The sequence below is a fragment of the Lathyrus oleraceus genome, chromosome 5 (assembly GCF_024323335.1).
Source record: "Lathyrus oleraceus cultivar Zhongwan6 chromosome 5, CAAS_Psat_ZW6_1.0, whole genome shotgun sequence".
Taxonomy (NCBI): domain Eukaryota; kingdom Viridiplantae; phylum Streptophyta; class Magnoliopsida; order Fabales; family Fabaceae; genus Lathyrus; species Lathyrus oleraceus.
Window position 1 is genome coordinate 166,107,960 of NC_066583.1, and position 18,526 is coordinate 166,126,485.

At 38.6% G+C, this 18,526-nt stretch overlaps 1 protein-coding gene across 1 annotated transcript; it reads right to left on the reverse strand.

Moving 5' to 3' along the window:
• Positions 1–3,354: 3,354 nt before the first annotated feature.
• Positions 3,355–4,686, reverse strand: LOC127079457 (uncharacterized). The gene has a single exon (XM_051019836.1). The coding sequence runs from the start codon at positions 4,684–4,686 to the stop codon at positions 3,355–3,357; it is 1,332 nt and encodes a 443-aa protein (XP_050875793.1).
• Between the last annotated feature and the right edge of the window lie 13,840 nt (positions 4,687–18,526).

The window sequence follows — 18,526 nt, forward strand, 5'->3', positions numbered from 1 at the left end:
CAAACTTCTGAAGAATGGAAAGCTTCTGAAGTTGTGTTATGTAGCTGAAGATTCTGAAGATCTCAAGCCAAACGATTGAAGTTATCAAGGTTTTTACTGAACACTCTGAAGATTTTGAAGATACTGAAGATCTAAAGCGAGATTACTGACGATGTCAAGGTTCTGACCAATGTTTCTGATGTTTGTGAATCCAACTTTTTGTTTCTTCATTTCATGCTTCATCAACTTTCATCAGAAGCCAATGAACTTGAAGATAAGATAAAATTAGAACGTGATCAAATAGTACATAGTAAAAATCGAACATCCTTTCCACTACATGATATCATGGGAAAGGACAGTACTATACATCACACTTGTCAATGATTTTGTGGGTGTATGACAGTATGCAATATCACTCCTCTCCCATCCAACAGTGGACAGTCGCTCTATGATCTTTTCCCGTTTTTCCCATCAACGTTCTTCTTCTTGTGCTATACAAGTGAGACTTGGAGACTTGAAGAAAACGTCGGTGACACAAAATTTTGACAAGTCTATTTCTTTGTGAAAAACATTCATTTGTTTGTACACCATTTTTCTTTAAGTGTTTGTCTATTCATTTATGTAAAATCTGCTTCTATAGAAGCAGCTTGTAATACACAAAATATTATTCAAATTGTTTGCTTGATTCCTTGAGGAGGTTATCCTTGAGAAGACAAAGAATGTTTTTCTTTGTGAGTCCTTAAGGAGACTAGGGTGTAGTTGGATCCTTGAGAAGACAAAGAAGGTTATTCTCCGCGCTTATTGTAATTTATTGATTATAGTGGATTAAGTCCTTGTGTATAAGGGAAAATTACCTTGGCGGGTGGACTGGAATAGCTTTGAGTTTCAAGCACACCAGAATAAAAATACTTGTGTTTTTATCTCTTTGTTATTACCTGGTTAGTGATGTTCTTGTTTTAGAAAAAGATTTTACTTGTAAAACACAATTCAAACCCCCAATTTCTTATGTTTTTCACACCTTCAATTGGCACCAGAGCTCCAGTTCTGATTGTGATAAAAGTTTTATCAACACTTCACCGTGTTCAATATCGATCTAGTTTGTGTGAAAATAATGGTCGCTCCTAATGTTGTTAACAACAATGAAAGAGATAATTACAATGCAAAACCACCAATCATTGATGGTGATAAATTTGATTATTGGAAAGATATAATAGAAAGTTTCTTTCTTGGTTACGATGTTGATCTATGGGATCTTATAGTCGATGGCTACGTTCACCCAGTGAATGCTGAGGGAAATAATATATCAAAAAGTGCTATAACTGATCTATAGAAGAAAGATTTCAAAAATCATCATAAGGTCAGAACTATATTGCTAAATGTTATCTCTTATGTATGAGAAGATAACAAACAGTGATTATACCAAATCCATTTTTGACTCTCTGAGGATGACTCATGAGGAGAATGCTCAAGTAAAGGAGACAAAGGCATTGGCCTTAATCCAGAATTACGAGGCATTCAAAATGGAAGATGATGAAATAGTTGAGACTATGTTCTCAAGGTTTTAGATGCTTGTTGTAGGACTTAAAGTTTTGGACAAAGGATACTCTACAGTTTACCATGTCAAGAATATTATCAGAAGTCTTCCCAAAAAATAGATACATATGGTAACTGCTTTGAAGTTGGCAAAGGATCTCAACAGTATCACTCTTGAAGAAATTGTTAGTTCTTTAAGAAGCCACGAGATTGAGCTCGAAGAAGATGAACCTCAGAAGAGAGGTAAATTTGTTTCCCTAAAATCTAAGCCTGAGAAGACAGGAGCCTATCAAGTTGAGGAAGAATCATAAAGATTTGATGAAGACTCAAAAGATGGTGATGAGTTATCTCTAATTTCAAAGAGAGTCAACAGACTCTGGAAGCACAAGCAAACTGGTCAAGTTCAGAGGAGTCAGAAAGACTGCTGGTCACTTTGATTCTTCTTCTGGATAGAAGACACAAGGTTCTGGAAAATAAGTTATCTGCTTTGAGTGCAAGGAGCCATGCCACTACAAAAATGATTGTCCTAAGCTGAAAAAGGACAGGAGGCCTAAGAATAATTTTTCTAAAGGCAAGATGGGACTGATGGCTACATGGGATGACTCAGAAACTGAAGAAGAAGATTCTGACAAAGAAAAAACCAATGTTGCATTGATGGAAACCACAGGTGATCCTGAAGGATCTGAAGAACCAGAAGACAAGACATCCTTAGTAACTCAGCTGAAACACCAGTCATGGTATGTGGACAGTGGATGCTTGCGACACATGACATGTAGAAGGTGTATGTTCCAAGATTTGGAACTTAAGCCTGGAGGCTTCGTTGGTTACGGAGGAAACCAGAAAGGAAAGATCATTAGCTCTAGAACTATTGGTAACAGTAAACTTCTTTCTATTACTAATTAATATTCTGGTATCAGGTATGAGATGTCGAAGGTAATGTCACGACACTAATATCTGAACAACAGATGAAATATGAACAGAATAAAAATCATTAAACAATTGAAAAACGACACAAGCAATTGTTAACCCAGTTCGGTGCAAACACACCTACGTCTAGGGGCTACCAAGCTAGGAAGGAAATCCACTAAACAAAATTAGTTCAAAGACTCTCAACAAACAACTTCAAGTTACAGTCTTTTCACCTAATCTCTACCTGTGTGATTTCTATCTAAGAACTCTTAGACACGAGACCCTACTCACCCCCCCTCAATCACAACAGTGATACTAGAACAAATACCAAAAAGAAAGAAGACACACTTCAATGACACACACTTGATCTTGCTTAAAAGCTTCAATCAAGTAAACAAATACACTCGTACTTCAAAGCTTAGAGTGGACAAATTACAACTCAAAAACTCAGTCCAATTCACACATCAACACGATGGATGAATGGCTCACAATTCACAAACTCACACAAGACTAAAACCCTAATCCTCACTCACTTTGCATTTGTATTTTTCACTCTGTAAAACAGGGTTTACAAAGTCTTTAAATAGAAGCTTTCTAAATGGGCCTGGGCAGCATGAAACCCTAATTCTATTTATTGAATATTCACTAAGAAATGGCAACTAATCATTCCTTTTAGGGAGATTGAATATTCTGGCTTTAAATAGAATTACTCCTTGAATAACGCATGCAATCTCCACATAAGCACACAAAGACTTACATGAAAAACGCAACAACAAAATACATAACATTCAGACTGAATGTTCTGTATGCACATGTCGTAGCATCGGGTATGACATCTTGAATAAATCCTGCACATCCATATTAAACAGTCTGCAGAAAGATGATATCACATGTCAAGACTATAAGCGTGACATCTTTCAATAACACTAAGTTTTACCAAAGTTGATGCCGATCCATAGAACCAACAAACTCCCCCTTTGGAAAATTTATAGCATACTTGACAGTCAACTTCCCAGTAGGAAGATGCTTTTTAACAGGCCAAACTTTCACCTGTCTAGCTATAATCTCCTTACAAACCTGATTGTCTGTAACTTCTAATTCCCCCGTACCCTCATTTTTTCTGCCTAGAAAATTATTAATAACAATAGGAAAGTATGTTATACACTTACCCCTCACATACACCTTGCAGAACTCCTTGTTGTTCTTATCAGAAATATCCTCAGGAATGTTAACAATAAATTCCTTAACTGAACCTTCATAACATTGAGAGAACCCAGCAACAGTCTTCACCAGCCCAACAACTTTTATCAGGTCCATGACCTCCTTGACATCAGCAACATCTTTTCCCAACTCCCTTTCCATAGCTACCCTTCTCTGAATCACAAACTTCCACTTAGTAGCTCCATCCTCAAGATGGCAGGAGATGTTATCCAAGTGAATAGTAGGAACTTTAACCGGGGACTTCCTAACAGTAGTTTTCTTTGCAGTCGAGATGTCAGGGACATCTTCCTCAACATCCTCTTCAGGCTCAGAATCATCTCTGACCTTCCTCTTATTTAATTCAACCTTGCTCCTTGGTTTGGAGGGACCAATACCAGCAGTCTTCTTGGCTTTTCTAGCTGACATAAGTTCAGCCACAAATTTTCCTTTGCGACTCTTCATGCGTTTAGCCACACTTGGCTTCATGTGATGAATCAAGATTTCCTCTTGATCATCAGAGCTAACATCCTCTAGATGAATCACAACATTTGCATCATCATGCTTCTCAGAGTGGGAAGCATTAGCAGTGTGAGAAGCCACATATTTCCCTTTTTCAGACATGGTCTTCCCAATAGAGCGCAACCCTTCAGCAACCAAGTCCCTTTCAGAACTGGAAGAACCGTCATCCTTACCACTATGTTGTTCAACCTCAGGAGAGGGGTACATTTGAGAAAGGGGAGTAGAAACTCCCTTCACAGAGTGGCCTTCATTAAGAATTCTAGTGACTAGGTCTCTTATAACACGATCAGTGTAGTGTGTTCCTTCCTTAGAGTTAATGGCAGGAGTTGAACCAGAAGGAATACTATAGGGATTACCTTGATTGGAACATGCAGAAGCGGAGGCATCAATTGATATGGGTTGGTTCAAATCAATGTCCACGCCGGGAATAACAGAGAGAGGAGCAACATCCAGAATCTCATCATCAGGGACGCCCACGGGAGGAGCACTAACCCTTGGAGTAGACTTGGTATTTTTAGAAGCAGATGTATCTTGATGTTGTGACATTTTGGAGTTTTTCTGGAAAAAGTAAGGTTGCCCTAGAAGAGGTTTGTGGAGAAGGAAAAAGAAGATGGAAGAGTTAGAGTAGCGTGTGAAGATGGAATAAATGGTATTTCCAAAACAAGGTGATGATTTACCATAATGAGGGCACTTTATTTTAAGAAAATAGACAATAACTTGATTAATTTTTCCACTCCATATTAATTGCTACAATTTTTCATAAATGCAAATCCCTAATTTCCCTCTCAGGAATTCAAATTGATTTGCATCCAAAGCCTTTGTAAAAATATCAGTTAACTGCATCTCAGTAGCAACATGCTCTAAGACTACAATCTTATCCTCCATAAGTTCTCTAATAAAATGGTGATAGATATCAATATGTTTGGTCCTGCTGTGTTGAATAGGATTCTTTGAGATGTTTATAGCACTCAGGTTGTCACAATACAATGTCATGACATCTTGTGTGACATTGTATTCGGTCAGCATTTGTTTCATCCACACTAGTTGAGAACAACTACTTCCAGCTGCTATGTATTCAGCTTCAGCAGTAGACAGAGAAACACAACTTTTCTTCTTACTAAACCATGATATTAAATTGTTCCCCAAGAAGAAACATCCTCCTGATGTGCTTTTCCTATCATCAGCACTTCCAGCCCAATCAGCATCACAATATCCAAACAACACAGATTCAAATCCATGAGTGTATAGCATCCCATAGTCACAAGTGCCATTGACATATTTCAGGATCCTTTTCACTTGGTTTATATGGCTCACCTTTGGTTCAGCTTTATATCTAGGACATACACCTACAACAAAAGCAATGTCATGTCTGCTTGTTGTAAGATATAGCAGACTTCCTATCATGCTTCTATAGAGACTTTGATCCACACTGACACCCTTTTCAGCTTTAGACAACTTCAAATGAGTAGGAGCAGGTGTCCTCTTGTGGCTTGAATTCTCCATCCCAAACTTCTTAACAATGTTCTTGGCATATTTACTTTGAGATAGAAATATAGAATCTTCCATCTACTTGATTTGCAAGCCAAGAAAATAGGTTAGTTCTCCAACAAGACTCATTTCAAATTCAAACTGCATTTGTTCAACAAAATGTTGAACCATCTTACTTGACATTCCACCAAACACAATATCATCCACATAGATCTGAGCAATCATGAGCTTTCCTCCTTCATCTTTGACAAATAAAGTCTTATCAATGCCTCCCTTTCTGTATCCATTGTCAATGAGAAACATTGTGAGTCTCTCATACCAAGCTCTAGGAGCTTGTTTCAACCCATAAAGAGCTTTCCTCAACTTATACACATGCTTTGGAAGATTTGGGTCTGTGAATCCCTTTGGTTGTTCAATATATACTTCCTCATTCAAGTATCCATTTAAGAAGGCACTTTTCACATCCATTTGGAACAGTTTAAACTTTAAAATACATGCCACTCATAGCAATAATCTAATGGACTCCAGGCGAGCTACAGGAGCAAATGTTTCATCAAAGTCAACTCCTTCAACTTGAGTGTATCCTTGTGCTACTAATCTTGCTTTATTTCTAGTAACCACACCTTTTTCATCAGATTTATTCTTGTATGCCCACTTTATTCCAATAACATTTATTCCTTCAGGTCTTGGAACCAATTCCCATACTTCATTTCTCTTGAATTGGCCTAACTCTTCCTGCATGGCATTGATCCAGAATTCATTAGTTAAGGTTTCTTTAACATTCTTAGGCTCAATCTTTGACATAAAACAGGCATGTGAGATCACTTCCCTTGATCTAGTGGTGACTCCTTTATTTAGATCTCCTATAATGAGATCTTTAGGATGATCCTTCTGAATTCTGATAGAGGGTCCCTTATTTACTTGATCAGCTTCAGGTTCATCTTGAGTGGACTCACTCTCACTACTTTTATCAGAAGGTTCAGCTGGGGCATCATTCAGAAGTGTTTCAAAATCGTATGTGACACCAGTCTCTTGATCATCAACAACAACATTGATAGATTCCATCATAACTTTCGTTCTGGAGTTAAAGACTCGAAAGGCTTTGTTATTTGTTGAGTAGCCCAGAAGTATTCCTCCATCACTCTTGGGGTCCATTTTCCTTCTTTGTTCACGATCAGCCGGGATATAACATTTACTACCAAACACATGGAAGTATTTGACAGTAGGTCTTCTTCCCTTCCAGACATCATATAGAGTGGTTGAGGTCCCTTTTCTCAAGGTAACTCTGTTGTGAACATAGCAAGCAGTGTTCATAGCTTCATCCCAAAAGTGGTAAGGAAACTTCTTAGCATGAATCATAGCTCTAGCAGATTCTTGGAGAGTTCTATTTTTCCTTTCCACCATACCATTTTGCTGAAGGGGTAGTGGGAGAAGAGAACTCATGTCCAATCCCTTCAGATGAGCAGAAATCATCAAATTTACTGTTTTCAAATTCTTTCCCATGATCACTTGTGATTCTGATAACATGACTCTCTCTTTTGTTTCTTGAGATAGGTCCCACATTCAGCTCTAATATGACCATACCCTTCACATTCATGGCACCGAATTCCTTTGTTTTATTTGAATTTTTCTTCAGATCTTGTTCTTCTTCCAGCATCATTGGACCTACTAATGTCAAATGAGTTGTTCTTGACATTAGACTTTGACTTTACATCCATTCTCTTTAGGATTTTGTTGAATTGTCTTCCAAGTAGCACTAAGTCATTTGACATACCTTCATTAGTATCCTGACTACTTTCTTCCTTTTTATCTTCAGTGTTGGACACAAAGGCTATGCTTTTGACTTTCTTTTCAGATCCATCACTCAATCCCAACTCAAATGTTTGGAGGGATTCAATTAGCTCATCCACTCTCATCTTGCAGATATCTTGATATTCTTCTATGGCTGTCACTTTCATGGCAAATCTTTTGGGAAGTGACCTGAGAATTTTCCTCACAAGCTTCTCATCTGACATCTTCTTTCCCAGGGCACCTGAAGAATTAGCAATCTCAAGAATATTCATATGGAAATCATGAATACTCTCATCTTCTTTCATCCTCAAATTTTCAAACTTGGTAGTAAGTAGCTGCAATCTAGACATCCTCACTCTAGAGGTACCTTCATGAGTGGTTTTGAGAATATCCCAAGCATCTTTAGCCACCTCACAATTGTTCACCAGTCTGAAGATGTTCTTATCAATCCCATTGAATATAGCATTCAACGCTTTAGAGTTTCCAAGATCTAGTTCATCCTCCTCCTTGGTCCATTCTTCCTCAGGCTTCTTATCAGTTGTAACTTTTCCATCCTCGATAGTGAAAGGATGTTCCCAGCCTGTTAGAACAGCTTTCCAAGCCTTACTGTCCAAAGCTTTCAAGAAGACTATCATCTGAGGTTTCCAGTAGTCATAGTTGGATCCATCCAGAATTGGTGGTCTGTTTATAGATCCTTTGTCTCTGTCCATAGTACCAGAAAGTAACGTCCCAAGATCTCACCCAGAACCAGAGAAGGATGCCTGCTCTGATACCAATTGAAACTCTGGTATCAGATATGAGATATCGAAGGTAATGTCACGACACTAATATCTGAACAACAGATGAAATATGAACAGAATAAAAATCATTAAACAATTGAAAAACGACACAAGCAATTGTTAACCCAATTTGGTGCAAACACACTTACGTCTAGAGGCTACAAAGCTAGGAAGGAAATCCACTAAACAGAATTAGTTCAAAGACTCTCAACAAACAACATCAAGTTACAGTCTTTTCACCTAATCTCTACCCGTGTAATTTCTATCTAAGAACTCTTAGACACGAGACCCTACTCACTCCCCCTCAATCACAACAGTGATACTAGAACAAATACCAAAAAGAAAGAAGACACACTTCAATGACACACCCTTGATCTTGCTTAAAAGCTTCAATCAAGTAAACAAATACACTCGTACTTCAAAGCTTAGAGTGGACAAATTACAACTCAAAAACTCAGTCCAATTCACACATCAACACGATGGATGAATGGCTCACAATTCACAAACTCACACAAGACTAAAACCCTAATCCTCAATCACTTTGAGTTCGTATTTTTCTCTTTGTAAAATAAGGTTTACAAATTCTTTAAATAGAAGCTTTCTAAATGGGCCTGGGCAACATGAAACCCTAATTCTATTTATTGAATATTCCCTAAGAAATAGCAACTAATCATTCCTTTTAGGGAGACAAAATATTATGGCTTTAAATAGAATTACTCCTTGAATAACGCATGCAATCTCCACATAAGCACACAAATACTTGCATGAAAAGCGCAACAACAAAATAAATAACATTCAAACTAAATGTTTTGTATGCACATGTGTCGCATTCGCGAAAAACCGGCGGGAAAAGACACAGAGCCGCCACCGTGCGTTATTTATCCCAAAGGAGGGAAAGGAAACGCTCGAAGTAAACCTGGAAAGGAATGGTCTCACGACCAGAGATTGATAGGTACGGGAGTCGGTTATGCAAAGGGAAGGTATTAGCAACCCTACGCATCCGTCGTACTCGACGGGATCCACGCTCAGAAGAATAGAATAAGGTTGCTAAAAAGACTCCTCAAAAACTGCACAAAACTGGAGAGAAACACGGGAAGGACGGAAGAAGCGGACTCGGCAGGATGTCGCATTCTGGGCCTACGTAGTTCGTCAGAAACAAACATCAGAGTCGATGTAGTTCGGGGATAACGGGAAACGTGCTCGCTAGGACATCGCATCCTATGCATACGTATCTTCTCTAACCAAAGAAAGAATCAGAGCACTCGTAGCTCGGCTAACGCACCCCAAACAAACACTGAAACGGGACGCTGAGACGTCAAAGCAAACACACAACCGGAAACGGAATGCCAATAAATGGGCTTACATCCAACTCCAGACAAGCAAACGCAAACAAGAAACCAAATGTCAATTGCTGGACTTACATCAGACTCCGAACAAACAAACACACACGGGAAACCGACTGCCAATCGCTGGACTTACGTCAGACTCCAAGCACACACACAAGAAGAAGGAGGGTCTCGATTGCAACTAGGGCAAGAGAAAGGGAAGGTCTCAATCGCAACGAGGGCGAGAGAAAAGGATCACAGTTAGTTGTTAGTCAAAACTCGATAAGACATCGCATCTCGTGCCTACGTATCTCATCTGGACATGAGTATCAGAGTTGTCGTAGTTCGGCTAAACCATTTCTATTTGTTTTGTGTTTTTTAGGTGAACAACGTCACTACGCAATCTACCGGATGCTCGACCTTGGGAGACTTACTCACCTGTAGTAGAAGGAGTTAACGTGTCCTTAAGAGGGGATAAAGTTTGTTTGTGTTTTAGGAAAGCTCAAACGTATCTTATGCACATCGTATCTTCTCTAACCAGAGAAAGAATCAGAGCACTCGTAGCTCGGCTAACGCACGCCAAACAAAACACAAACAGGGAACCGATTGCCAATCGCTGGACTTACATCAGACTCCAAGCACACACACAACACGGGAAACCGACTGCCAATCGCTGGACTTATGTCAGACTCCGAACAAACAAACCCACACAGGAACCGACTGCCAATCGCTGGACTTACGTCAGACTCCAACAAGCAAACAAGACACAGGAAACCGACTGCCAATCGTTGGACTTACGTCAGACTCCAAACGCACACAAGAGGGTTGAAAAAGAAAAAGGGCGCTCGGAGAGATCAGCTCATCTCCTGCCTACGTACCTCATCTGGTATGAGGATCAGGGCGACGTAGTTCCCCTTAACAGGGAAAGAACTTCTATCCTAACCAGAGACAAGGGAGGTAACAATCTACTAGGGAGACTACGACTCGAGCCTAGAAATTGTCATGCATACGATCCCTATGTTGAGGTCTCTATCCTAACTTGCACAGGAAGCAAGCTATCCTAAACAGCACATCATCAAACACAAGCACATGAGAGCAAGCACACACGCTATATGCAAACAAATGGCTCATACAAGGCTAGGCTTTAGTCAAGGGGTCATATCAACCTCGACAAACAAGCCAACTGGAAAGGGGTGTTTTGAGCTCTTAACCCTAACATTGAGAGTTAGGGTGAAGCAGATGAAATGGGAAGTGAGGATAAGACCTCACAGCTCTTATCCCTGGCCTGGGAGAGCTTTAATCAAATAGAAAGTGTGGGAGTTCAGAATGTAGGAACTCTTCTCCACAAATGACTGACTCTATGGACAAGATTTTAGGTTTTATTCAAAATGCATCAACACATGGTGTGAGAAAAGTGAATGACATAACTGAATAGCAGGGGATGGATTGCACATCCCTTTTATCTGCCAATCGCCTCTTAAGAGGACTTAACCTGCTTGGCACAAAAATAAACAACCACAAACATTGCCTCTTAAAGAGGGCTTCAGACAGGTGCCTGCCAACATAACATGACAGGTCTTCTAGACTACATGAAGATCAGGGATTATACCTCAGTGGTATGCCAACCACAAGCAAAGCAAAGCAAAGTTCAAATGAACTTAAAGCAACTTAGGTACCTGTGGAAACAACTAAACCAATCAGTACAAAATTCAGACAAACAGACAACAGTCAATATCAAACAGACAACCCAATGTACAAAGTAATAAGCCATAAGGTAAACACAAGTGAATCATCATCAACCTACAAAACAATCAAATGTTAGCAATCAAAAGCAAATATCAACATTCACATGATGAAGCAACATCAACCATGGAAGTTAAGTGCTTGGTCCTGAATTTCAAAGCTCACATGTAAGTAACAAACCACTAGGTCAAAGCCTAGGGTCAAAGGTGAAGAAAAAATTCAAAACAGGAGCTGAAATTTAACACAATGCAACTTCAAACACATATTAACATATCCTAAAAAAGATCACATCAAAATCATCAAGCAAAGGCATTTCATGTGCAAGAGAAGTCAAAGACAAATTCAAGGCATACATTTGATCATTATGAATGAAAATTCCCAATCAAAACAGAAATGATTCAAATAATTCTGGAAAACTTCATGAGCATTCGACACATCCAGAACATCCATCATACGAAAAATCAGAAGCATTAGAGGTCATTTGGTATGGAAATCAAATTGCATAAGCAAGACAATCAAATGTGTGACACAAACTGTCACACCATGCAAACATAGGCATAAAACAGAAATGGTAAATGGGAAAAATGCACAATCAATTCTCAAAGGTCCAGCAACATGTCAAGAAGCATCATGCAAAATTTCAAGCAATTTGGATCAATATCAAGCATTTCATGATAGAAAGAGCAAGGCAAGGTCATAAAAGCACACATGTTCACATTCTCTAACATAAATCAAAAACCAGCCATGCACAACTTCAGCAATTATCATCATAAAATGCTATACAAACATAGGAACAAGTAGCAAAAAACCAGACATTTTTTGGATCGATTTTCAAATTGTTATGATTTTTCTAAGTTGATGAAAAAAATAAAAATGAAATGAAGCATGTAGCATGTAATTTGGAGGGAAAGAAGAAATGGAAAAGAAATTTGAAAATATGCAGCATGCGGGAATCGAAGCGTGTGCGCGCCTGAACCAGACAAAACCCTGGCGTTGGTACGCGTATGGTATGCGTAATGTCAAAATTATAGCAGATCGTACGCGTATGATACGCGTACGTTGCGTGGAGGTTTCCACCGTCTTCTTCGCGAAGACGGTGGCGCTACAGTGCATGTGTTCAGAAATTGTTTCCAGAATTTCGAAATGCATACATCAATAGAAAGTTCTTCCAATGTAGGTTACAGATCAATCAATATCTAAGCCTAACAAGCCATGGATTAAGAGATACGAGCAAAAACATTTTGACATGTCAAACTTTAATCAAGCATAACTCATTCATTTCTCATCCATTTCACACGAATTTTATATCAGATTAATCAGCATGAAAAGCTCTACCTAAACATGTTAATGGATTTAAGAATGGTGAGATTCGAAAACTGAACCTCTTGAAGAGCAGTTCCTAAAAACGCACGATCCAAGGCTTCAAATGATCCAAATCAACTCCTGAGATGATAACTTGAAGCTTTATGTGTGAATTGAAGCTTGAAACGAACTAGATCTTGATTAATTTTCCACTTCCATCTTCATGAGTTTGCTTGGAGTATGCATAAATTCTGCTCGAATTTAATGATCCAATGCTTGATTCTTCATCCACTACACTCAATAAACCAGAATATGGAAGAAAAATGCTATGCTATGTGGAGAATTTTCAAGTTTTGATTGAGAGAAAATTTTGGAGGGAAAAAGTTTTAGATCTAGAAATGGTGAAAAATGATTAACCTCCTGAATTTCTGTTATGATTTAGTATATATACCATGTGTTAATCCTATTTTAATTAAAATTAATCAAGGTTTAGTTGAAGTTAAGCAAGATAAGGTGTGGTGACAAAAATTGGAAATTTGCATGGTGCATGTAGTAAATGGACGTGAACAGTGCCATGTGCTTGATCAAAGTCACTCAAAATCATTTTTTAAACACATTGGCAATGGTATTTTGTCCATACAATGCACCAATTTTCAATTTTCAATTTTCCCTCCAAAATTGACTTGAATGCACAAATGATCATATGATGGAAATTCATGCAATGCGATGGATGTTTTGGAAACTTCATGTCAGGACAAGCATTTTGTAAAAAAAACCACCAAAGTTGGAGTTATGAATCAAAAGTTATGGCCTTTTGAAGTTCCATGCATCCTTGGCAATGATTTGATCATATCTCTTCAACCATTCATCATAAATTCATGATCTTGGACTTTTTGGAAATGGGAGAGAGAGATCTTCAACTTTCATGTTGGACAAAATTTCATTTGAAGATTCTTTGATGATGCAAGATCAAGTTGAATTTGAACCAAAAACTTTCCATTTTTGGAAACTTTCAATTATAGGTCACTTTCCATTTCTGGAAACTTTTGATTTGGCTTCAAAACCTTCAAGGTAGATGTTTGACATGTTGAATAACCCTCTTTGGGACATGAATGAAGTGTCTCAAACCATTTCTCCATCTCATAGCCCTCAGTTGACTTGCAGTTGACTTTTATGGGCCTCAGATGACTTGGACATGCACTGTGGACTTTGAGCCTTCAACACTTGGCCAAATTGCATCAAAATGAACCTTGGATCATGTAAGCTTTCTAGAACAAACATAGGGCCTTTATCTCATGGAAAAACCCTTGCTCTCTTGCACAAATGGATTCTCCTGATCAGTTTTGACTGATGATATGCAGTGGTATATTCAATATGAATGCAATGTTAATGACCTAAAAATGAAATGAATGTACAAATGGGAGGTGCAAATTTGAGGTGCTACAGGACTCTACTCCACTTGACTGACTCTATATACAAGGATCTTGGGTGTTTATTCAAATGCATCAGCACGTAGTGCGAGCAAGATGAAAGACTCAACTGAATAGTAGGGGACTGACTGCTAGTCCCTTCTATCTGCCGATTGCTTCTTCACTTAGGAGGACTTGAAGTACATGGCACAAAAGTAAACAAACACAGTCATTGCCTCTTAAGGAGGACTTCAGCCAAATGCCTTCCAAACATAAACGACAGGGCTTCCAGACTACATGGAGTTAGAGGGATTACCTAAGTGGTATGCCAACCACAAGCAAAGAAAAGCAACTCAAGCAATGAGTTAAAGCTACTAAAGTACCTGTAAGAAAATCAAACAAGTCAATATTCACATTCAGACAAATCCAACAGTCAACAGTGTTACAACTCAATATGCACACAAGTCAAGCTTTATGACTCAAGAATTCAAGTGATTCCACCACACTCCATGAACCTACAACATAAAGGATTAGTGCACAAAGTAATTTGCATCTCATGAAGTGAGATTACATCAATCACTAGGATTAGAAGCTTGAACCTGAAATGCAAAGCTTAGAAAGTGAGTACAAACCACTAGCACCAAGGCTAGGGTCAAAGGTAAGGCAAAAAGTCAAAACAACAACCAATATTCAACATAAAGCTCATTTATTCAATCAAAAGCATGTCCTAAAAAGTACCAAACCTAAATCATTAAGCAAAGTCATCTCATGAGCAAAATATGGCAAAGGCAATTTCAAGGCACACAATTGGTCATCAAGAATCAAAATTCCATATTAAAACAGAAATGACTCAAACAATCATGAAAAATTTTATGATCAATCAACATGTTAAACACAGTCATCATACCAACAATTATAATCAGAGAAGCTCATTTGATGAGGCAATGAAAATGAACAAGTATGACATCAAATTGTGTGACACACATTGTCACACCATGCAGTCATGTGTCTAAAACAGAAATGAAAAATGATAAAAATGCACAACCAAGCCTAAAAAATCATGCAACATGTTAGGAATCAGCATACCAAATTTCACATTAAGTGGCCAATGCATGAGCATTTCACAATAGAATGAATGAAGCATGTCACATTTGCATACATGTCCAAAGAATCAATCACATTTAAAAATCTAGAAATGATAAAATCATGAAATTCATATTAAAAAATAAAGGACATCAAGATGATCATATAGCAAAAAATTGGAGGTGATTTGGATGTATTTTCAAATTGTTATGAATTTTCTAAGTTGACATGAAAATATATGAATTAATGAAGAAAATATATGATGAAATGGAGGGAAATGTAAAAATGGTTGAGCAATTTGAAAAAGTGGAAGAGGCTGGAATCGAACTAGGTATATACTAAAAATGCGCTGGAAAAGAAATGAAATCACAAAAGTGCATCCAGTGGGAATCGAATGTAGTTTGTGCGCTGAGAATTGAAACACAGTCGTTTCAATTAACTGATGTGGCACCAGCATCAGCAAAGTCCAAGCACATGTGGACTAGTCAACAGAAGCGTATCCAATTAATTGGCCAACAGGCATGGCGTGGCAGCTGACTGGGATAAAAAACCCTAGCGCCTCAATCAATTGCAGACGGCGGCGGCCATGGTGGTTTCCACCGTCTTCTTCGTGAAGACGGTGGTTGCTACAGTAACTTCACACAATTTTTTTCCAGATTTCACAAACCAGTACACTAATCGAAAGCTTATCACATGTAGGTTCCAAATCTATCATCAATTACTCCTAACAATCCATGAATAATGAGAATCGAAGGAAAATATTTTCACATCCAAAACTTTAAACTAACATATCTCCATGAATATTGCACCATTTTTAATTCTAAAAGCATCAGCATGCTCAGCAATCACAGATCTATCTAAACATATGCATAAAATCATGAATTAAGAGGATCTAATTCCACACCTCTTGAAGATCAATCAATGGCAGCAGTGGATTCGAAGGCCTAGCTGTGTCCAAATCGCTTCTATCAACCTTGTTATGAAGTCTGATGTAGAAATTGAAGCTTGAAACGAACTAGATCTTGATTAATTTGCCACTTCCATCTTCATGTTCTTGAGCTTGCACACCTTGATTCTTCACCAAATTCTTCAATCAAGAGCTTGAATCCTACCAAATGCTGATCCAGGAGCAAGAATATGCAATAAAAATCATGTGTTACTTGAAGAATTTTTGAATTTTGATGGAGAGAAATTTTGGAGGGAAAACTTGGATCTAGATCTAGAATCAATGAATCTGAAAATTTCTGTTATGATTAGCCTTTTATATGCTTCCTTAATCACATTGCTAATTACACTTAGGCATGGCTAATGAAATTCTAATGCAAAATGAGGTGTAGTGCAAATTTGGAAAATTCACCCCATGCATGCAACATAAACGTGAACAGTAGCATGCATGGTGTATTTTCACTTAAAATGATCTCATGAACATGATAGAATGATTAAAAAACTCACATGATGTACCAATTTTAAATTCATGATTTTCCCTCCAAAAATCACATGTATGGACCAATGGTCATGTGATTAAATTTCATGCAATGCAATGAGGGTTTTGGAAAATATAGGTCAAAAGAAGCAATTTGCAAAAAGAGGCACTCAATTTGGAGTTTTAGATCAAAAGTTATGGCTCTTGGAAGTTCCATGCACACTTGGCAATGATTTGATCATAACTCCTCAACCATTCATCAGATGCTCATGATCTTGGACTTTTTGGAAATGGGAGAGAAAGATATTCAACTTTCATGTTGGAAAAAATTTCATTTGAAGCTTATTTGAGGTTGGAAAGTCAAGTTGAATGTGGTCCAAAAACTTGCCATTTTTGGAAACTTGAAATTACAGGTCACCTTCCATTTTGGGAAACTTTTGATTTGGCTTCGAAATCTTCAAGGTACATGTTTGACATGATGAATAAACCTCTCTTGGACATGAGTGAAGTGTCTCAAACCATTTCTCCACCTCCTAGCCCTCAGTTGACTTGCAATTGACTTTTATGGGCCCTAGATGACTTGAAACTGCACTGATGACTTTTGAGCCTCCAGCACTTGGTCAAGTTGCCTCAAAATGAACCTTGATTCATATAAGCTCTCTAGGAAAACCATAGGTCTTTCATCTCAAGGAAATGCTTGGTATCTTTGCACAAATGAATTCTCTTGATGCCAGTCTTGACTGATGAGATGCAATGTACTATGCAGTGTTAATGTAATGTTAGTGTAATGTCAAGGACCTAAAAATGAAATGAATGCATGAATGTGGGGTGCAAATTTGAGGTGCTACAGCTACCCCTATTCAATCAACTGAGAACCTGAACGGATGAGAGCAACGGTTGTCAGACCTTCAAGGTAAACATGGATTGAATACCAAAAGAACTTGGAATTTGCACTCTGCGGGGGATGACGTGAAGAAAGTGAGGCCATTTACCGATGGAGGCTTCAAAACAGTCGACTTGATATACACTGATATCAAGGAAAGCGGGGTCATTTACCGATGGCGGCTTCAACTAGGAATTCGATATAAGAAGGAAGCGAGACCATTTACCGATGGTGGCTTCAAAACAACCTTTGATATTTACCGATATCAAAGTCAGCGATGCCATTTACCGATGGCGGCTGGGGAACGGATATCACAGATAGCGGGGCCATTTACCGATGGCGGCTAAACTAGGCACTCGACATTTACCGATATCGAATGAAGCGAGACCATTTACCGATGGTAGCTTCAAAGCAACATTTGATATTTACCGATATCAAAGTCAGCGATGCCATTTACCGATGGCACCTGGGAAGCAAGAAAGCAAGGCCATTTACCGATGACGGCTTCCACTGGGGAGGAAAAAGATATTTACAACTAGAACCAGACAAGACGTTTACCGACGACTCTACTGGGGATTTTGATATTTATCAAAGAAAGGATACATGACCAGACATTTACCGATGACTGGGAAAAAGGTACATAACCAGACATTTACCGATGACTGGGAAAAAAGGCACGCCGCCAGACATTTACCGATGACTGGGGAGAAACTCGATGTTTACCGACATCGAAAGATGATGTTTACCGACATCAAAGAAAGACAACCAGACATTTACCGATGACTGGGAAAAAAGATCATAACCAGACATTTACCGATGACTGGGGAAAAGACTCGATGCTTTCCGACACCTAAATAATGGTGTTTACCGACACCGAGGAAAGAATACTCTCATGATACGAAACCATTTACCGATGGCTAATATCCGCAGATAATAAATCTGCTGGGGATTTGAAACAACAAAACCATTTACCGATGGTTAACAAACGACTCGATGTTTACTGACATCGAACGATGATGTTTACGGACACCAAAAAACAGACCTTACGGGGGTTGACACGACACTTACCGGTATCGCAATAATGACATCCACATGTGTCACAACAAGGCAGACACCTGTCGGGAGCCACACTGGGGAGAATCAAGCTTTCCTTTCACGGA